The sequence below is a fragment of the Macaca nemestrina genome, chromosome 15 (assembly GCF_043159975.1).
Source record: "Macaca nemestrina isolate mMacNem1 chromosome 15, mMacNem.hap1, whole genome shotgun sequence".
Taxonomy (NCBI): Eukaryota; Metazoa; Chordata; class Mammalia; order Primates; family Cercopithecidae; genus Macaca; species Macaca nemestrina.
The window spans coordinates 46,769,894-46,792,974 of NC_092139.1; the positions used below are offsets into that span (position 1 = coordinate 46,769,894).

The 23,081-nt window shown below is 40.2% G+C and overlaps 1 protein-coding gene across 8 annotated transcripts in view; it reads left to right on the top strand.

The window, feature by feature from the left end:
* The window catches only part of LOC105481500 (serine palmitoyltransferase long chain base subunit 3), a 176,715-nt gene extending 154,187 nt beyond the window's left edge, over positions 1-22,528 (top strand). For 2 of the 8 annotated variants that reach the window (XM_011741122.3, XM_011741123.3), the window contains 3 exons: positions 5,352-5,487; positions 11,062-11,191; positions 15,967-22,064. In XM_011741122.3, coding sequence (XP_011739424.1) covers positions 5,352-5,487; positions 11,062-11,191; positions 15,967-16,080 — 380 coding nt within the window. In that variant the 3' untranslated portion in view covers positions 16,081-22,064. Of the gene's footprint in view, positions 1-5,351; positions 5,488-11,061; positions 11,192-11,543; positions 14,348-15,570; positions 15,946-15,966; positions 22,071-22,099 lie in introns of those variants that run through there. The other 6 variants (XR_011613526.1, XM_071079673.1, XM_071079672.1 and 3 more) reach the window with 6 other exon arrangements.
* The last annotated feature ends 553 nt before the right edge of the window (positions 22,529-23,081 follow it).

Consider the following 23,081-nt stretch of genomic DNA (forward strand, 5'->3'; position numbering starts at 1 on the left):
TACTTGCTCATCCTTTGGATCTTTGTTCATTCATCGTTTATTGATTTTTTCCAGATTTGGTCCAGTCTCCCTCTTATGAGCTCTCATAACACCACATAACATTTCTCTACACTGCTCATCAGAGTTGCAATTTTACAACCATTTGTGTGATTATTTGATTAATGTCTGTTTCTCTCACAAGACTATAAGCTCTTCTGTTTTTATATCTTACTATTCCTATTGTTACTGACTAACCTTGAACTGCCCACCTCTCTTCTTTATAGGTAGCCACAACTTCTACCAACCAATAGTTTACTCTGTCTCACAGATTCTGCCAATAAGCGTTTTTTCTATGTCTTTCAATTTCTACTCTTACTACCAGCTGAATTTTACTACCATCCTCTCTAGATTTTTCACATCCACACTGTAATAGCAAGAAGATCTGGTTTGTTTAATTTATATTTATTGTGTCTTTTTCAAAGCTCCTATGATAGACCAATGTATGGCTTCCTTGCAAACACCAAAGTGGATTGCCTTTGGGTCAAGGGCATGCTCCATTCATTGTCTGTGGTCAGGATAGAGGGGCTGAGATGTCAGCATCCCTAGGAAAGAACAATAAGCCGGATGACCTCTCCATCCCAATCTGCCTGCTGGGAGCTGGCAGAGTTGGGGAGGGATCATCCTTGAGAACTGGAGTTGGGAAAAAGAAAGTAACAGAAAACAAGCATGGACGATCGGGGCATTTAGCATCTTGCTCCTTGGTCTGTGTTCCACTCAACTAAATCTCCATTTCTCTGCATATACCGTATCGTTAACACAATTAAGGTATCACAGAAGTTAAGTCCATTTAGGCCCAATGACCAAAGGAAAACTTAAAGGAATATTTGAAGTATTTTGCGAGTGATAGAGACTAGTGAAAAAATGTTAGATGTCTGGGTAAAGAAAGTGCCTTTGGGAGCTTGTCTATACCTGGTTCACCCTCGCTCCTTAGACACAGCCCTTCAGGACCTCTACCTAAAGTGAAGGGGGCCCTAGACTCCAACCTAGCGATATGCTATGCTAGTGATACCTTACCCAACCACTCACAACATGAGTCCATCAAGCACTTGCTCAGCCTTCAACTCTCAACTGCCTCTACTTAAAAATATATATATATTTATATATATAATATATTTTATATGTATTTATATATATAATATATTTTATATGTATTTATACATATTATATATATATAAATCATAATACAAACAGCTGGCAGAAATGAGAGTTTTATTGATCTTTAGAAGATTCTAGAATCTAAGATTCTAGAATCCAATTCTGGCTTGGTCACCTACCAACTACGTAAATTTGTGTAAGTTACTTGGCTTCTCCTTGTGTATAACATAGGATTACAGTTCTTATACCAATTTGGTTGTTGTGATGACTAAATCAATAAATGTCAAGAACTACAATGGTGACATCACATATGGGTGAGCTATAATTATTGTTGTTGTTGATATTATTATTGTCCTTTAGAGGCTACTTGATCCAATTAGTAGCCACCACCTGAATTATTCAGGACACATTTGGTTATAGGAGGCAGAAGAGGAAATGTATTGGCTCATACAGCAGGGAAGTCTAAAAAAATGGTCTGGCTTAGGCACAGCTAGACCCAAAGGTTCAGATGATGCCATCAGGACTCTCAGTGTCCTGCGCAGTGACTTCTATGTAAGTCAATATCATTCTCAAGCAGGCTTCCTCCAGGAGAGGACCAAAGATGCAGCTTTATAATTATTTGATGCTTACACTTCTTCCTCAGTCGATCTGAAAGAAAGACTCAAATAGTCCCTAGTTGTGCTCCATCATCAAACCAATAATCAGGGGGATGAAGTATTCCAACTGATCAAGACTGGCCCTCATACTACCTTGTAGAAAAGAGGAAAGTCAGGGCCAACCCTACTCAACAGTATGATTCTCTGGAGAAGGATACTGAGCACAAGATGCCCACTGCTCAATTCTTTGTCAAGGCACAATCTGGGGCTATTTCTCTAAGAAGAGACCAGATGACTGTGATTGACATGTTTACTGAAATGTTTACCCTATTTCCATCTGAAGAGTTACAAACACCCATGAGTGATGTTCAAAACATTGTATAACCTCTAGAGCAGAATCTCTGACCAGTTCGTCTGAACATCTCACACTCAGAATGGAGGTCCGCTAAAGACAACCAGTAAGATATAAGACTGTAGTGACACATTCCTGCCCAGCAGCAATCCTGCATCAAATGCAAACTTTGAGCTGATTTCTAGGGGACTTCAGTGTTTAATCCTATTCATTCTTATTGAGCAAACACTATCTAGCTTTGGCTGGCTTACTTACCCACCTATTTTGAAGCAGGACCTGAGTAGACAGGAATCTTCAGGATGGGACTTTCTGCTCTTTCATCACTTTGACATCTCACATGTGTGAACACTGCACTGGGACACACACTTAGGACACAGGATATATGGGCGGAGCAAGATGGCCGAATAGGAACAGCTCCAGTCTCCAACTCCCAGTGCGAGCGACACAGAAGACCGGTGATTTCTGCATTTTCAACTGAGGTACTGGGTTCATCTCACTGGGGAGTGCCGGACGATCGGTGCTGGTCAGCTGCTGCAGCCCGACCAGCGAGAGCTGAAGCAAGGTGAGGCATTGCCTCACCTGGGAAGCGCAAGGGGGAAGGGAATCCCTTTTCCTAGCCAGGGGAACTGAGACACACAACACCTGGAAAATCGGGTAACTCCCACCCCAATACTGCGCTTTAAGCAAACAGGCACACCAGGAGATCATATCCCACACCTGGCCGAGAGGGTCCCACACCCACGGAGCCTCCCTCATTGCTAGCACAGCAGTCTGTGATCTACCGGCAAGGCAGCAGCGAGGCTGGGGGAGGGGCGCCCGCCATTGCTGAGGCTTAAGTAGGTAAACAAAGCTGCTGGGAAGCTCAAACTGGGTGGAGCTCACAGCAGCTCAAGGAAACCTGCCTGTCTCTGTAGACTCCACCTCTGGGGACAGGGCAATAACAAACACAGCCGAAACCTCTGCAGACGCAAACTACTCTGTCTGACAGCTTTGAAGAGAGCAGTGGATCTCCCAACACGGAGGTTGAGATCTGAGAAGGGACAGACTCCCTGCTCAAGTGGGTCCCTGACCCCTGAGTAGCCTAACTGGGAGACATCCCCCACTAGGGGCAGTCTGACACCCCACACCTCACAGGGTGCAGTACACCCCTGAGAGGAAGCTTCCAAAGCAAGAATCAGACAGGTACACTCGCTGTTCAGAAATATTCTATCTTCTGCTGCCTCTGCTGCTGATACCCAGGCAAACAGGGTCTGGAGTGGACCTCAAGCAATCTCCAACAGACCTACAGCTGAGGGTCCTGACTGTTAGAAGGAAAACTATCAAACAGGAAGGACACCTACACCAAAACCCCATCAGTACATCACCATCATCAAAGACCAGAGGCAGATAAAACCACAAAGATGGGGAAAAAGCAGGGCAGAAAAGCTGGAAATTCAAAAAATAAGAGCGCATCTCCCCCGGCAAAGGAGCGCAGCTCATCGCCAGCAACGGATCAAAGCTGGACGGAGAATGACTTTGACGAGATGAGAGAAGAAGGCTTCAGTCCATCAAATTTCTCAGAGCTAAAGGAGGAATTATGTACCCAGCGCAAAGAAACTAAAAATCTTGAAAAAAAAAGTGGAAGAATTGATGGCTAGAGTAATTAATGCAGAGAAGGTCATAAACGAAATGAAAGAGATGAAAACCATGACACGAGAAATACATGACAAATGCACAAGCTTCAGTAACCGACTCGATCAACTGGAAGAAAGATTATCTGCGATTGAGGATCAAATGAATGAAATGAAGCGAGAAGAGAAACCAAAAGAAAAAAGAACAAAAAGAAATGAACAAAGCCTGCAAGAAGTATGGGATTATGTAAAAAGAGCAAATCTACGTCTGATTGGGGTGCCTGAAAGTGAGGGGGAAAATGGAACCAAGTTGGAAAACACTCTACAGGATATCATCCAGGAGAACTTCCCCAACCTAGTAGGGCAGGCCAACATTCAAATCCAGGAAATACAGAGAACGCCACAAAGATACTCCTCGAGAAGAGCAACTCCGAGACACATAATTGCCAGATTCACCAAAGTTGAAATGAAGGAAAAAATCTTAAGGGCAGCCAGAGAGAAAGGTCGGGTTACCCACAAAGGGAAGCCCATCAGACTAACAGCAGATCTCTCGGCAGAAACTCTCCAAGCCAGAAGAGAGTGGGGGCCAATATTCAACATTCTTAAAGAAAAGAATTTTAAACCCAGAATTTCATATCCAGCCAAACTAAGTTTCATAAGTGAAGGGGAAATAAAATCCTTTACAGATAAGCAAATGCTTAGAGATTTTGTCACCACTAGGCCTGCCTTACAAGAGACCCTGAAGGAAGCACTAAACATGGAAAGGAACAACCGGTACCAGCCATTGCAAAAACATGCCAAAATGTAAAGACCATCGAGGCTAGGAAGAAACTGCATCAACTAATGAGCAAAATAACCAGTTAATATCATAATGGCAGGATCAAGTTCACACATAACAATCTTAACCTTAAATGTAAATGGACTAAATGCTCCAATTAAAAGGACACAGGATATAAGACTTAGAGCTGAAGCACCAATAACCTTGACATGGATCCCTGTATGTACTTTGCTTGTCCTTCTGTTTTCGGTCAATGTTGTCCTTTTTTCTGGCTTGGGAAAGCAGGAGTCCCCCTCTTTCCTCCCTTCTGTTAGTCTACCACCAAATGCCTCAAAAAACAGCCCTGATCTCAGCAGGACTTACCTTTGTCTATGAATGTGCTATCCCTACAAATTCAGATTGGATGAAGGATCCTTTGGTTAGAGATTTAAATGAGGGACAATTTAATGAGCCAATTCAGTTTAGCTAAAAAGCATCTACCAATATCTGCTATGAAGCATGGGGGGTGGGGGGAAGTGGTTATGTTACTTCTAATAACACTCCCTTCTCTCGTGTTGGTGTTTTTAAGGTACTTCGCACAGAGTCTATAAAAAATAGGTACCTCCCCTGCCTCCCACTGGCCTTCTAGCGTAGCCTGGCTTCAGTTGCTTGCAGCACCTCACAGCATCATCTACCTCTCTTCCTGCCTTCCAGGTTCAGTGCAGTACCTGGGCATCAGTGCCCACATCTACTCCCCAGGAGATATCTCCCTTCCCTACTTCCTCCTCCCAGCTAGTGCTGCTGACCTGCAGAAAGACTTAGAGATGCTTGCCAAGTTGACCTGAACTTTACTTCCCTCTTTCTAGCGGAAATTGATGGATTTCACGCCTGTCTCTTTTCAGGGTTGCAGAGAGTACGGCAACTTGCGAAAAACACAAGATACTTCAGACAAAGACTGCAGGAAATGGGATTCATTATCTATGGCAATGAGAATTCTCCTGTTGTTCCTCTGCTTCTTTACATGCCTGGTAAAGTAGCGTAAGTATCCAAGGCATCTCATAATCACACCTAAACCCCAAGGTGACCTAAGATGGCTTTTTGGCACAGGTATTAGATTATGCATTTGGAATGGGGTGATTGAGTTCAGAATTCACTCATACAGCTGCTCAGAAGCCACCTGCCAGCCTATCAGCTAGACCCTTCCCACAGGTCTTACAGAAAGGGAACCAGATGCTAAGATTGAGCTGTCTCCCTAAATTCAAGTCCTGTGAAATCAGGGAAATCACTTATCTCCCTCAGCCTCACCTGTAAATTAAGCACGATCCTGAGCCTCCTTCTGACCCAAGACCATTCTCAGGGAGAACTTCTGAAGATCATCTCTCCCCAATTACCATCAAAACAATGTGATCAGGCTCTGTGCTTTCTCCCATTGAACTCTGTGGCCATCCTCAGAAGAGGACATTCTCACTTCAAGCATGGGGAAGCTGAGGCTGAGAGCAGTTAAGCAACCTGCCCCAAGTCATACAAGTCAAACAGCAGTAAAACTAAGATGCAAAAACCCAAACCAAGGCTCACATTGAAGCTCATGCTCAGTTTCTCATGCCCTTACTGTGAACCTGTTTGGGGGTTGTTTACTTGATTGCAACTTTGAAACTGAGCATTAGCAACAACTGTATAAAGTGGAGAACATGACTTTTTGTCAGTTTGGCAGGGACAATTTTATACGTGAGTCCTTCTCCAACCTACTAGAGACTAATATAATTAGACTAATTACATGTTGTTAAGAGGAAGTTAACTAGCAGAGCACATTGGCTCATGCTTGTAATCCCAGTACTTTGGGAGGGTGAGGCAGGTGGATCACCTGAGGTCAGGAGTTCGAGACCAGCCTGGCCAACATGGTGAAACCCTGTCTCTACTAAAAATACAAAAATTAGGTGGACGTGGTGGTGCATGCCTGTAGTCCTAGCTACTAGGGAGGCTGAGGCAGGAGGATCACTTGACCCCAGGAGGCAGAGGTTGCAGTGAGCTGAGATTGTGCCACTGCACTCCAGCCTAGGTGACTGGGTGATAGAATGAGACCCTGTCTCAAAAAAAAAGGAAGTTAACTAAAATCCTTTCTGAAGGTAAAATGTTTGTGTCTCTGACCAAGCACATGATAGAAATTCATATTCAACATACTATGCATCAGATTCTAGTGGTCCTAACTCCCCTCCAGTGTAACCCATTGCTGGAACTTTGTTTGACTCTCTAATAGCCTGACTAGATTGGCAGAGTACTTGAAGTATAGAAAAATACCAATCAAAGAGGCTTGGGGCTTACTCATGAAAACTCACAGAGGGCAAGACTGAGTTTTAAGTTCCTAAAAGACTGATTCTTCAGACTATGTCTTGGGCCATTTTACCACAGCAAAATCACAAGCAGTTAAAACACACATGAGTTTTTAGCATGCCACATCATTCCCACCAGTTGGCCCTTTGTTCACAGATTTGGTCAGGAAAACAGTGCCTGAAGTGTCTGAGGACATAATGTGCCACAGAAATGTTATACATCGTACTGCTCTGTGATAATGTCAAGGAGGGGTGACAACGGTGACTGAAAGTAGCAGACAATCCAAAGGCCTTTAACCACCTGATTTTTGAAGACACACAAACACACACACACATGCACAGACACACATACATTTATTCAAAATGATTGGGGAAATGATGTGTGTTGGAAGAAATAGTCCAAACTTAGCTCAGGTGTATCTAGTATTTTATCATTAGCTCAAAAGAAGGCACTGAAAATAAACGTGTCCAAGGTAAAACACACATAATTCTGGAGTGTTACACTGACAGTAGGGAGTGTTCTGGATAGTTCCAACTTTAATAACAAAAGCCAGAATTAGAATTCCAACAGGTTGGAAAACTGAACCAACCCAATGAGAAGAGTCCATAAGTAGTGAAAACAAATGCACGTAACTTCAAGAATTCATACAATATGCTATGAACAATATGCTTCATATAAAAGTTATGCTCTATGGTGTGGTGAAAGGTTTGGAATCAAAAAGAAATTTGATTATTCCTCTTCCTAGCTGGGGATTCTTGGACAAGTTACTCAGCTTTCTGAAGCTCCAGCTTTCTCATTTATAAAATGGGACATAATAGTATCGATTTCATAAGGTTACTGTGAAGACTAAACAAGATGATGTCCATAAAGCAGTTAGCATGTTACCTCTTATATAAGAGCTATTCAGTGTTAGCTGTCATTATTAATAGCATCAATCAATAAAGTCATTAATAATGTCATTTTTAGTAATGTGTACAAAGCACCTAATATAGTAGTTGGCGTGCCCTAAGCATTCAATCAGTGGTAGCCATTTTACTACTACTACTCTGCAACAATGATGATCATTATCAGTTTCAACTGAGTACAAGGTTGAGTCACCATGGTTGCACAGCTCTCCAAAATAATTATTACAATTTTTGGTTGCATTACGAAAAATAAAACGTCCAGAAAAAAATAATAGGTAAAGATCCTGCTACACTCCACTTCCATATTGCTATATTCACTGGATAATATGTCAAACCATCTTGTTTCTTTCAACTTAAGATTGTTTTTTAAGAAGAGCTAATATCACAGAGTACTAAATATATGCTAAGTAAGGCTATTAGACCTCAGTGATTACCCATGGAGGGTAGGATGTTTAGCCCTGGTTTATATATGAAGATGCTAAGACTTGGAAAGGTCAAATTACTTTCTAAGGCCGGGTGTGGTGGCTCATACCTGTAATCCCAACATTTTAGGAGGCCGAAGCAGGTGGATCACCTGAGGTCAGGAGTTTGAAACCAGCCTGGCCAACACAGTGAAACCCTGTTTCTACTAAAAATACAAAAAAAAAAAAAAAAAAAAATTAGCTGGGCATGGTGGCAGGCACCTATACTCCCAGCTACTTGGGAGACTGAGGCAGAAGAATCGCTTGAACCCGGGAGATAGAGGTTGCAGTGAGCTGAGATCACACCACTGCACTCCAGCCTGGGCAACAAGCATGAAACTCTGTCTAAAAAAAAAAAAAAAAAAATTGCTCTCTAAGACTCACACAGGTTGCAGGCAGCAGAGCCTAGAATTCAAAGCCAGTTTCATTGGCTTCATAAATTAGAGCTCTTTTGAACACAGAACACAATCTCTCAAGCTTTAGTCCATAGGGAAAAAATGCACATCTCATTAAAGCAACACAGAGTATAACTATAACTATTTTTAATGTCATCATTGGTGATTCAAAAGGCAGCAATCACTACAAACAGAAAAAAAAAAAAATCTGGCTCACCTAACGAAACAGAACAGGTTAGTTACAAAAGGTAGTATTATCTGTTACCGGTAGGAGTTGCTGGCAAGAGTTTGCCCTGCTGTCTGGCTTTGTTCCCTTCTGTGATATTTCTTTGTTGGAAGTTTATAGGTAGAGACGTTTTTGAAATAGGGTGTTAATTGTATAAGCCAGTGTGGAAGCACTTCTTTCATTTGGTCATTTTAAAACCTTTGATTTTACTAAAGAATGGTGATCTCCACGTTTCCTCCTATGCAGAATGAAAACATAGTCTGTAGCAAGTTATCCTTTTGAACAAAGCCTTGTTATAAGTCTACCACTGGAATCTTCTAGAGAGCTGTGTAATGTGATTTCACCCATAAAACATACTTAAATAATCAAGAATGTATTGTATTTGGTATTTGGTAAAGGGTTTGCATTTTTCTTCCCCTGTTCATGTAATACACTTGGAAGATGGTGTTATACAAGAGGTAGTGATTCTGCATACAACGCAATGCTAATGTTTATTATCATCATTATTATTATTATTATTATTTCACATAGTTTAGTTTCTTTCAGCCTATTGCCAATTGCTTCGGGGAGTACAAACACAAAGGCTCATTATATAAAATTTCCAGTGCAATCATACATATTAACTTAAGAACACTAGCTTTAGTAGTGTAAGGTTTAAATTCAGAAGTGCTCCAGGGAGACGCCAGATTAGCCTAATGAATCAACAGAGTCGTATATTTTGCTCCGCATTCTTTGGCAAAACGTGCTTCCTTTGGTACAAAGAGAAACATGCAGACAGTGAAAGCGGTCTTCTGGGAGTCCCAAAAACTGGCCTGAGATCAGGGGTCAGGTGGTTTGTACTCTAGCAATAAAAGCACTTGACTTGTTTCTCAGACAATTATGAGCTCTCATTCTGTGCAGTTCCGTGGGCAGCCTTCCATAGGGTGATCAAGAAAGGGAAAGAACAGTCTCTGTTTTCAAGCTTTCTCAGCTAGAAAGCTTCATCTCCTTCCAACCTTCCTAGTTGAAATCAAAGGGCTAATATTGCCTCGCCCAAGCCAGGGGGCCAGAGAAGCTATGCATCTTGTAGGTCTTGCAGTCTTCATTGCTTCATCTGATAACCTATGTTCTGTCTGAAACAACCAAAGGCAGACTGCTCAACAGCAAAACAAGTGAATGGAAGAGCAGGCTTGTTCTCCATGTCTGGTTCAAGAATTCTTCCTGACCTGTGATTGGAATGTTTCTCTGGTGCTGTCAGCTTCCAGCCTAAAATAATACAACAGCAATCTCTTAATGCTAAGAACAGATCTGAGGCATTTACCTCACTTATGGGTAAAGTCACTCAGTAATTAAGTTTTCCTGCAAAGACTAACAGAGCCCAAAGGGGATAAAGAGTCACTGGAGTGACTTTTTGTCTGACCTTGGCTCTCAGCACTAGATATTTACAGACTTCGAGCTTGATATTCTAGAATTGTTACTGAGATTAGCTCTGGAAAAGAAAGAGACTAGAAGGATGAATAGAAGGAATCATAGCTCATGAAGGTTTTACCCTGCATCAAACAGCTTTCTGGTTCTATGACTTACGTCCTATAGGCTGTAAGTTTCTCTGCGTGAACACTTTTTTCCTGGTCTCCCTTCTGCCCCATTCCTCTTAAACTCAGTCGCTGAGTTTATTATCCCTGTGCATCCCTGGGTATGTTCATTCACTTATGAAACGATCAGGAGACCTTGCTATTTCTTATCTCTGATTTGATGGAAAACATAATCTTTGGCGCTGCAGTGAGAATATTGACTTGGGGTTGGATCCTACAGACCCTCTGATCTTGGTCTTCACATTATACTCATTAAGTATAGGCTCCTTGAAATTTCCACATTACGTTATTGGTATTAAGTTTTTAAAACATGCAGGTTTACAATTAATATAGATTCTTTCTTTATGGAATTGCATTATAGGAACTGCTTGGTTTTTATACCTAGGGATCCTGCAGGTGGATTTTATGTCACTGCAGATTTGTTAAACCAGTGTCATAAACATCAGCATTTTCTGCTTGGTGTCAAAGACTCAATATCCACAATTACCTGATGAGTGTGTCAGACCCATAATCCCACACACACCATCGTGAGTGGCACCAAGTGGCTGACTGCCCATTTATTCGTCAATTGTATTTGACAGAAGTTCAAAAACTTCAATCATCTTCCACTTATTATCATAAAAAAAGAAAAAAAGAAGTCAATTAGCCATATTCCTTTTTTGTCAGGATAATGTTGTCTTTTCCCAATTAACCACTTTTTTTTTTCTTTTTTTGCTTTTCCTTAAGGGCTTTTGCAAGGCATATGTTAGAGAAAAAAATTGGAGTGGTGGTCGTGGGATTTCCAGCCACTCCCCTCGCAGAAGCTCGGGCTCGGTTTTGTGTTTCAGCAGCCCATACCCGGGAGATGTTAGACACGGTGAGTACACCACAGGCCAACAGGATCTCAGTACTGGTACCCTGGATTCAAAGCAAGTCCTTTTATTGAAACAGCCTGGGGTTCTCTGAGTTTCTCTTGGGTGATTTAGGAAAACAACACTGACAAAAGTCACTGCCGAAAAATAAGGGCACGTCAACAACAGCCAACACTGTGACCACTCAGTAGATAGAAAAGAAAATCAGTTTAGTGAAGATTTCAATCAGTATTTTGGTTTCCTAGAAAAGACTGACTGAGTAGCCAAATGTTGTTCTATTTACTTAATCTTAAATGCAAAACCTGGTGTAAAATGCTATTTTGGACTTAATTATGTGTATCCTGCCATTTTTCATAGCCACGAAATCTGCCATAATAAAACATGACCCAACTAAGCAACATGTTGGAAAACCAATAACAAGAACAAATCCACATTACAGCAGCACCTAAGTGAGGCGGAAATGATTTTTAAATTGCCTTTTATTGTCCCTTGATTTCCATTGTTATGTGAATAAGTAATATCAGAGAACGAAGCCATCTACTCAGTTTGGAGATAATGGGAAGAGTCACATAACATAAATGCAGTTTTGCAAACACTATTGAGAGTCAACTATGTGCAAACCTGGGGCAAAAAGTCTAGGAGAAGATGCTAATAAACAAGCAACACATATAATACTAGACAGAATAAATTAATCTTGAAGAAGAAATATAGAAAACTGTGGGAGCATGAAGGTGGGCTGAATTATTAGAGTGGAGAAGATTCACAGGGGAAGTGGCTTTTGAGCCAGGCCTTTTTAATAAAGGTTACCGAGCATCATTCAAGACTTCCAATCAGTGGAGTGACACAATCATGTCATTATGAAATGAACGTGACAAATGAATTGGAGAGGAACGGGGCCAAAGGAAAGGACCTAAGATGTAGCTATTTAAACAAAACAAGAGATGACAAGGCTAATGGTAGTGGAAACAAAAGAAACGAATCCATGAACAAATATTACAAATGAGTGGAGCTGCCATGACTTGACAAATGATTGGATGTGGTGCACATGTGAGAAGAGAGAATCAAAGACAATTTGAGGTCTTTAGCCCTGATGAATAGAAGGATGGTGAAGCACTTAAATGAGATAAGGTATACAGTAAGGAAGAGCAAATTTTCAGTGGGAGTGGGGGAATAGAATGAGCTCAGTCCTAGACATGTTGAGACTATGTGTCCATGGGCCACCTATAGAAGAAAAGTAAGATTCTAGAGCTTAGGAGAGTATGCAAAGCTGGAGCTGCTATAGTTTAGGGAACTGAGGGATCCTTACAGCCAACAGTAGAATATGTAATTGTCCAGATGTGAGCAACAGTGAACAGGGTGGACTCCTGCGGAGTGCCTACATTCCAGGGTAGATACAGGAATCACAGGTGGGGACCCAGACTTACATGGAACTAGAGCAGTCAGGAAAGACATGTTTAGTGTAGTATTAAACTCCATACAGAGGAGAAAGTTTCAAGCAGGAGGAGGGTCAAAATGCCCCTCAAAACTGCAGGAAGTTTAAATGCAGTGAGGGATGAGAAAAAACTATTGGATTAGCAATTAGTAGGAACTTGATATTCCTTAGAGTAGGCATTTTAAGGGAATGAAGGGAACAGAAATAATAAAAGAATAAAAGAGTAAAGAGGATAATTTGAGTTTGAAATTATACACGTACACATGTGCGCACGCACACACACACACACTTGCCGTGTCCTTCATCTTCACCAGTATAGTCTCAAAACATAAACCAGTGTATTGTACACAGTAGGTACACAGTACAAATTATTGAATAGCATATTAACAACTGAGCTAACCAGGTTTTGAGATGAGTGAACATTATTTTCTTTACACCCTTCTATATTTTCCAGATTCTCTAAAATGAGCTAAAATGTATTTCCAGAATGTGAATTTTAACAAATTGTTTCTTTTAAATGAAATGAGTTGGTGTTAAGAAAAGGCAGGCAAAAAGATTTGGCCAAAAAAAAAAAAAAAGAAAGAAAGAAAAGGCAGGCAAAACGTTCGAGAAGTCTGACTGTAGAAAGAAAAAATAGGATTAGAAAATACCCTTGAAAGTGGAGAAGGCTTGAGTATGTTTACACATTAAAGGAAGAAGACAGTGAAGAAGGGACCTCGCACAGAAGGGAGAGAAGAGAGTGTGGCCAGGAAGCAAGTTCCCTGAGATGACAGGAGGGACAGACCGCATGGATGAATTTGTAATTTTGTGCTCCAAGCAGCACTGAGGTATTCGTGTAGGTGATTCTCTTCACAACTTCTTAATTGCTGCAAAATACCTACTTTGAAAGGATACTGAGACATCAATCATCTAGACAAATGCCTCTAAACTTTTCAAATCAAGCACCCATCTCAACAGAAAATTTTGAGCAGTTCCTTAATGTACATGTAAGAGAAAGTGGAAAATGACCCTGATGAACAGCCAGTACATTAAGGTAGCAATTGAACCTGAAGGCTCATAGACTAGAAATAATATTAGACATGCACTCCGCGACCACATTTGGACAAGACAGAGACAAGGCCACAATACTTAATGTCTCCCTCTTCTGACCGACATGTGTGACATTTGCTCATTTACCAATAACAACTATAGCCTTGCTTTAATTCTCTCGCCTTTCACACAGAAGTTATAACTACATAGCCAGCCAGTGAACTGCTCCCATTTCTTAACAGCATCCAACCCAGAACCAGTCCCTGCTTCCTTAGAGTCATCTCAGGCACAAGCTCAAATGCAGTGAGAAGCCGCTCCCATCCTCCTGTCACTAAGATGCCCATGGTTCCTCCGCAGTGTCCTCCCTCTCCCATACCAGCAAGCTAAAGAAACCTAACTTTGAGCACGAGTGTGTTCTGGGTGTTCTTGGATCAGCAAACAGTAACATAAATTATTTATAAATGATATACACATTACCAATATATTATGTACATTATATAAGAGACACATAAATAAAAGTTTAAAAGGTTGAGATAAAAGTGAATAGAGGTTGGGCGCGGTGACTCACGCCTATAATCCCAGCACTTTGGGAGGCTGAGGTGGGTGGATGACCTGAGGTCAGGAGTTTGAGACCAGCCTGGCCAACATGGTGAAACCCCGTCTCTACTAAAAATACAAAAATTAGCCAGGCGTGGTAGCACATGCCTGTAATCCAGCTACTCGAAAGGCTGAGGCAGGAGAATCACTTGAACCCAGGAGGCGGACGTTGCAGTGAGCCAAGATCATGCCAATGCACTCCAGCCTGGGCAACAAAGTGAGACTCTGTCTCAAAAAAAAAATAATAATAATAATAATAATAATAGAAATCCTAATGTTTTCCTCCTGCATCCTCCATAAATTATCTCACAGATGCCCCAAATGTGCAGGTCCTTCACTTTGGATACCACTGAACTAGTCCATCCCCCACCTTCAGCAAAGATTGATAGAAACTATCCCAGAGAGGTGTCATTTTAAAGATAACTTTGGTTACTTTTTCTTAGTACTGAGATACGATGTAGGAAATTTACAAAAACAGGGAAGAACATTTTAAATACTCATACTCCTACCACCAAGAAATCAATTGCTCTTAACATGTTGGAGGAAATCTTAAATAATGTCAGTTTGAAAGATTTCCCAAAGAGGAAAGTCCATAAGACCCATTAGTCACTCATTCTAACATTAACAACCCTCACCTTACCTTTTCTCTCTTTTTTTTTTTTTTTTTTTTTTTTTTGAGGTGGAGTCTCGCTGTGTTGCCCAGGCTGGAATGCAGTGAGGCAATCTTGGCTCACTGCAACCTCCGCCTTCTGGGTTCATGCCATTCTCCTGCCTCAGCCTCCCGAGTAGCCGGGACTACAGGCACCCGCCACCACGCCTGGCTAATTTTTTTGTATTTTTAGTAGAGATGGGGTTTCACCATGTTAGCCAGGATGGTCTCGATCTCCTAATATCGTGGTCCACCCGCCCGGCCTCCCAAAGTGCTGGGATTCCAGGCATGAGCCCCCGCGCCCAGCCCTCACCTTACCTTTTCAAAGTATTAGACCCTAATATTATCTTCCTCCTCATTTGGCAAGTTAAGAAAAACAGGCTCAGAAAGGTTAAAAAGGCATGACCAATACCATAGGATTAGTGATATACTACAATCGAAAATGACCTTTTTTTACTTTCTGGATCTCAGTTGTTTCATGTGTAAAACTGGGGATACGTCTACCCGCCTAAAGTAAGAGAGTTGAAACAGATGAGTTCTCAGTCCCTGTGAGTTAAGTTCTAGTATTTCATGGGACACAGAGATGAGTATTTAAAAGCAGGAGGCCTGGGGTAGCATGAGGGGACAGAGGATGATGTTAATCAGCTCCCACAACATTCCACTTTGTTCTTGGCCAGGTGGTTTGCTGTGTCTTGAAGATACAACTTCAAATACATTCTGCAACCTTATCTTTTTCTTCCACAAGATTACATATAAGTCATCACATTTTAAAATAAAATATTTTAAGGGTAAGCATGGGTCACATGTTTTTATTCTCCTCTTCACACTCTCAAAATAAAATATCATTCATAGTATGGAGTTAGACCAATAAATAAAATTAATTAGCATCTAACATTCCTCTAGGGTCTTAAACCACAACCTAATGGTACGGATCTTGCTTCTTTTCTTCAAAATCAAAGAAGCTAGCAAAGTAAGACTGTGTGTCTTTGTGAGGCTTGCTATTAACCTGGGCTCTGCAAAGCAGGGTTACTTAGGTGTTCAATGATAGCTATTGGAAAGCAATCTCATTGCAGGTTTTGGAAGCTCTTGATGAAATGGGTGATCTCCTGCAACTGAAATATTCCCGGCACAAGAAGTCAGCACGTCCTGAGCTCTATGATGAGACGAGCTTTGAACTCGAAGATTAAGTTTCCTGGTCCTGAATGACACACAAAGACTTTGTGAGAAAGACCTCCCTCCTTGCCTCACAAGGAAAATAAATGGATTTCTCCCCCTTCCTCAGGATGATTTTGGTTCCCAGACCAGCTTGATTGAACTGAGGGAGACATTGTTGTTTTTAATGTCTCCAGCCTGGACTACAGAGACAAAAACATGATTCCAGATTTAAGTCTCTCTTCTTCCAAGTATTCTACTAGAAATACACACACACACACTTCTGAGAATATTTTTAATGGCAATGAGCCTGTGTTTTAGCTGCTACTGTGCAGACCCTTTCAGGGGTTCCAACCAAATGCAAATGAGAGGATTTAAAATTTTTATTCAGTAAGTTCACTATGTGTTTACTTATTCCATCTGCAGATGTCGGTGAGTGTGGTGGACAGTAGCCACCTTCCTTGTTCCACTCACAAAAGCATCAGCTAGAACTCATCTGTATCATGGGAAGTTCCAGGCAGGAGGGTAAAGAAGTGTTGTTTCTACCATTTGTCACATTTGGACGTTTTTCACAGACAAGTGTCAAAAGACATAGTTAATGTTTCGAGGCGGAAAGCAGAACTGGTCAACTGCAACTAGAGATGTCTTTGAAGGAAGTTTTCCTTTTCCTCTTGCTGGTCGCCTACAGTTTTACAGCTGAGCTTTTGAGGTTTGGAAAATTCAAGATGTTTGTTTCATAAGAAAGGGGGCAGAAAGCAAGCACAAGCCACTTTTAGGCCTAGACTAAAACGGTAGTTACAACAACTTGAACCTTGTTGGTGCGGTGCACAGTGAATGCTTACCCTGCATAGCCTCTATTACCTTAAAAAATTAGTTGTCATTTTCCTATTGAATTTCAAGTAAATGGTGAAATTCAATGTCCTTTAGAACTCCCAAGACCATCTTTGAAGTCCTTTAGACTCCCAAGACCATATTTGAAGAATGTATTGATTCAAGAAGGACATTTAAAAGCAAATTCTAACTTTTTCAAGACCAACACCCTTGTTTAGGCCTATTCAATGGTACTATCACTTGTTACATGCCCTCTGAATTGGGAGAAAGTGGGCTTGCACACTTTGAGGTAACTAACTGTAATCTACTTGTGTTCTCTCTTTCTCTCTCTCTCTTCTACTCAACATGAACACAAACTTCTATGGAAAAGTAGCCTTTTGTTAATCCGATCTCATTTGTATGGAAAAAGCCCGTGGAGAACCTTATCTTTAACAAGCTCCCAGATGGTGCCCAGATTTGGACACTCTAAAGAGCAGTGGTGACCTTTTAGCAAAGCTTCTGTAACAGTTCGAATGAGTTGCAGAACATTCCACTCCATCAAATGACACTGTAAACAAATCACTTCAAGAGAGGCTTGGCTTTGTGTGGCACAGATGGACCCACGCTTTCATGCTGTGCACTGAGATAGAAACTCCACCCGCAGCGCCTGCGATGGATGGAGCAATGTGACTTGATGCTCAAAGCGTATTAAAGGAAAAAAGTGATCAGCGTGGAAAGTTTTTTATGGGGAAATTATAACTCCAAGTGGGTGCGTTGGTTTAAAAATGGATCACAATAATAGAGTTCTTCATGAATGTTTACAGGTTGTGAGGAATATTGTTAGTGAAACAGGAAAAGAGGTGGGTTCTGAAAATGCCGTTTCCTATCCAATGATTTTGATAACAAAATTCCAACTCTTCTCAATGAAACTGATGCATTATTTGTGCAAAGAAAATGTGTCATAAATGTGCAAAGAAAGGAAGACATACTGTTCTCATCTCTTGAATATGTGCATTTAAATGAAATTCTTGCTAGTTAATTGTCCAAAATGCATAAATGCCTTGAGTTCTATAAAGGAAACAGGAAGTCAAAAAGACAGCGCGACATCTAGTCTTTCTACAAGGTATGGAAAGCAATAAACATCTTCCTTCCTTTCTGGATCTGTCTGTGATCTTCACACACACCTTCACATCTACCATTCAAGTTTTAAGCCCCTAGATGAGTGTCTTCATGAGCAGGAATGTCCACTATTATTACTTTCATGGAGGAGATTGGGTTTAATTCATCATGGGAAACTACTTACCCACCCAGCATGGAGGGCAGGGAGTAAGTTAGTCTCTTTTCATCAAGATTCAAGAGTTCAGGGGCAATTTATTACACTGCAACGTACAAAACAAAAGGACCTATTTCTGTCAGAGAGTCCACGTTGAATATACAGGTATGAGAACAACTGTTGATATACAGGTATAATCCAAGAAGAATGCTTCCAGAGTGCATTAGAAGGTGCCCAGGTTCCATAGGGCCAATAATATTAGAATATATGTCATATAGAATAAGGTTAGTTAGGAGGGTGATTGTGAATAATGAGATTTTTAATTTTTTTAAGAAAAAGCTCTCAAATCCTAGGCTAATAGGTTCATGATTTTAATTTATGATTAAAATTATTTGATTATTAAGTCTTGATAACTATATCAGAGCCAAAAACGTCTCCTTGGTTAGATCTGTTGGAAAAGAGAATTTTCTATAATATTATGAGTCTTCAACCCTTCTGTTCACGTGTACACATATGCGCACACACATACACGTATGCGTTTTTCCTTTACAGAGTAAGCAAGTGTACAAAGGTATAGATGAAAATCTGGTTGGTTGAGAGATAAATGGAAGATGTTCTTGAAAATGACCTTCAGGAAAGCAGAAGATAAAGGTTCCAGATGATATTTGTAAGGAGGCCATCTCTGTATGATAAGGAAATGGCATAGACTTATTCCTAATCTCCGTATGAAATGATGGTGTCATGGATGTTTAACCATATTGCCTTTCGGCATGCTTTGATTTAACAGAGACTACAGGCTTTGGAATTTACTAGGAAGCTGTCTAAAATCCATACCCCTGGGCCCTACACCAGACCTTTACTGCAAAATAATAGTTGTAGTGTCCAGGAATCTACATTTTTGGCCAGCCTTCCTGGGTGATTCTAATCCATGACAAAATTTAAGAACATTATTCAAACTTCTAATTTAATAAACCAATTGGCTCTAATAGCAGGAAACTTGTTCTGATTCTCTTGTTCATAATTAAGTGTATATATACTGGTAAAATTAATTTATTCCACAGTCAACATTTTCTCCTCATTGGGACATTTTGTTCCCATTTTCCAAGTAACTTCTCTTTCTACAAAAATTGATCCAATATTGAAGAACAATCTGCCATTCATTTGGGTAAAATTATTCCTTCTTCAGTTGTCTGTATCATTCCCTATAAGATGCCCATTTCCTTTTCATCACCTTCTTCCTTTGAATGTGGTATCTTTCTTTTCTTTTTCTTTTTCTTTTTTTTTTTTTTTTTTTTTGAGACAGAGTTTTGTTCTTGTTGCCCAGGCTACAGTGCAATGGCAAGATCTAGGCTCATTGCAACCTCTGCCTCCTGGGTTCAAGCAATTCTCCTGCCTCAGCCTCTGGAGTAGCTGGGTTTACAGGCATGTGCCACCAAGCACAGCTAATTTTGTATTTTTAGTAGAGACAAGGTTTCTCCATGTTGGTCAGGCTCGTCTCGAACTCCTGACCTCAGGTGATCCTCCCACCTTGGCCTCCCCAAGTGCTGGGATTACAGGCCTGAGCCACCACACCTGGCCTGAATGTGGTATCTTTCTTCTCTTTTCTTTTCCTGCTCTTTAAAAAACAACCTTCAACCTCTGATTATTTATTTATTCCAACAACAGCTCTTCAGTAGGGTAAAAGTCTTAACAGTTCTTCAAACAAACAATACTCTTTTGGATTTTTCTTCAGAGATAGCAAATATTATAAATGGCCTACTCTGATTTAAAAACCTCAGTTCTGATGATGATGAAACATTAACTCTTAAATATATATTTTTATTTGTAGCAATAATAACAATTGTAATAATAGCAATACGAACAGCATCAGGTAAATTCTTGGCAATGTTTCCTGGTCTCAAAACAGTAAGAACAACATATTTGAAGTCTATTCTTTAGAATGCCCTACTCAGCTGTGTAATATTTAGAAAAGTAAAAGGAGTCTGTATTTTAAATATTTCTAGGCAATTATTGCGGGACATTGTCTTATGGTGTCATGATGTATGTGGGGTGTGCGTGTGTGTGTGTGCATGTGTCTGTGCGTGTGTGAGGAAGAGACAGAGAAATGTATGTTTCACTGAAACGTTTGAAATGACCAATTTCACTTTATTCTGCCTGTAAAATGTTAGTTTTAAAATAAATAAAAATAATATGAAAATAATTGATGGTTTTCTGTTGATTTAGTTTAGGTTACCCTGAAAAAAGACTGAGGCAGAGATTTGTATTTAAGAATTTCACTGGGAAAGTTGGTAGGGGTGGCTGGAGTTGGCTTGCACTGTCATGAGAACAAATTGTGCACATTTCTTTCTAATTCCTTATTCAGTGACATCAGATTGGTAGCTTGAAATTGGCCACAATGGGAGTATTTACACCATGAAAATTGGCAGACACTACAAGTCAGGGCTTTAGAGAGCTGGCTGTTAAACCTTTACTAGCACACCACTGAGACCACCTACAATGGTACAATACCACCATAAGAGTAAGGGAACAGGATTAGAAAGAGGAAGAAGTTGAACTATGATGTTATCATAGCACAGGCCTCCACCAATTCCATGGAAACTGTGCACCTGAGATGGTCGTTTAGGGTCAAGTCAAATTGACAAGGATGCCAGATGCAAGCTATCGGTAGAGGTGTGGGGCCAGGCATTAGCTTGGGCAGGTCTATTGAGCAGACGACAATGCCTGGGAAGGGACTCAGCTGTGACTTATTATTTTTAAAATGATTTCTAATTGATCCATTTTGCAAAAGCTTTATCTCAGAAAATGTTAAACATACAGTAAAATCGAATAGTATAATGAGCCTACATACACCTGTTACTCATCTTCAAACATTACCAATTCATGGCCAATCTTTTCTTCTATTCCCCCACCCATTTCACTCCCTCTCTCACCAGATTACTTTGAAGCAAACCCCAGAAATCATATTATCAGTAAACATTTTACTGAGTATCTCTAAAGGGAAGGGGTGTCTTAAATCTATTCTTCTTTTCAACCTTATTAAAAGATAAGTCTTCAGGATAACAAAGGCATCAAAAGGAGTCAAATGTTAACCTTTTCTTTCTCTGTTGTATAGCCTGCATGTAAATTCCATGGATTTAAACCAGAAATTATTTCTAAAGTCAATATGTGGTGTCTTGAAAGACAATAAAGCAATCATTTTTAGACGCTTACCATGTGCCAGACATGATATTAAGAACTACAACATTATCTTCCAAGCACTCTTGTAGAGATTAATAATGGCTTCATCTTGGAAGGCAAGTATATTCAAGTTGTGAGGGGATTAGCAGTGCATAAAGAGAACTTCCAAGACTTCGATGGTAGATTGTTTTTTCTTAGAATGTTTATCCTCTTCCTCATCAAATCAATTTTCTTAAAAAGTTATTCTAGCTAAACATTATATATTAGCAGGAGTAATTCAATCAAGAATAAGAGAACAAGTGAAACCGGTTTACCCATTTGGAAAAGGTTGATTCCCACGCCAATCTGGGTTTAATGTAGGGACTGGTTACTCTAATTTTCATTGCATCCCGTGGTCCAAATGGGAGGCTGAATTCTGACATTTGCAAGTCAACTGCTCTGAGAAGTTATCACAGATACAAACCAATAAAATATCCCACAACAGAAGGTCAGAATAGGAGCAAAACGAGACTTTGTTTTGCTGTGGCATACAACAGCGCTCCCTTTTATTAGGCCCAGCTGCTAATTTTTATATCAAAAATATTGATTGAAGGGGCTAGTGATTTTGGCCCTCATTCAAGCTTATTCAGGATCTTTCTTAATTAGGTTTGGGTCGGCTGCAGTGCCTATAGCCAAGGATAGGTCTGGCTCCAATCATCACATCATGCTCTTACTTCATTATGGGCCAAGAACTAAGGCAAGGAAATGGCTGCTGCTTTGTTTCTCCAGCCCAAATGTGTGGGGTTTTTTTCCAGATTTGAAGCATGCATGGACTAAAGGCATAAGGAAGACCAAAGGATGTGTCATGGCTTCGCTGTGATGAGATCAATGTACCCTACAACTTGACTATGACCCCCAGGATGAATCAGGCTCTGTGTGTGAAAAGTGAATGGGTAGCAATGCAAGGTCATGGAAAACGATCCTGGCATCATTTGAATAAAAACTTTTCAACAGGCTGATGCAGCCAATCAGTCCATGAGTTTTTTTCAAAGGGCAAAATAATCTCTGCCAACAATACATGATTTCCCCTTAATGTGTCTGTTTTGTAAATAATTGCAGTTGTCATACAACTATTTTTATAGTGTCCATCCCAATTTTATATAATTTACACTAGTCTTTGAAAAAAAATTATACATGTAAAGCTTCAATTAATCATAGCCACAAATTATAAGCACCTGTAACAAAATGGGTTTCTTTCCTATATAAAAATGTGTTAATATTTTAAAATGTAATTCAGCTCCCCCTAAAATATTTTCAACAAAATATCCATGAAGAGTTTTTAACTCTAAAAAAAATTATCGTAAAAAACTTTAAAGGATAGATTTTTAAGAGCTGTATTAATGAGACAATTCTAAGTGGCACCAATCAAAGTTAAAGATTTCCTATATAGATGAGGCTATCACTGCAATATACAGTCAATGTTACAGGTACATAATATAGAAAAATGAAAATATTTTATTAAAGTGGTCCATTTGTAGTAAGATGAAAACTAACATTTTCAAAAATTACACTGATTATTTGAGCATTTATTGTTTATAATAGCGAAGTAGAGAGGAAATATGACTGGTATTAACATCAGTCAACTTGGCTCTCAATTGTGAATAGAAATAGAAAGCCAGAGATTACCAGTTACTTGATGCAAACCAGCAATACCAAAGTGGGTAGCCAAGGAGGAGAAAATGAGAACACTCTTACTGACTGAAACAGACAATTCCTGGAAAAGATCACTTTTTAAAA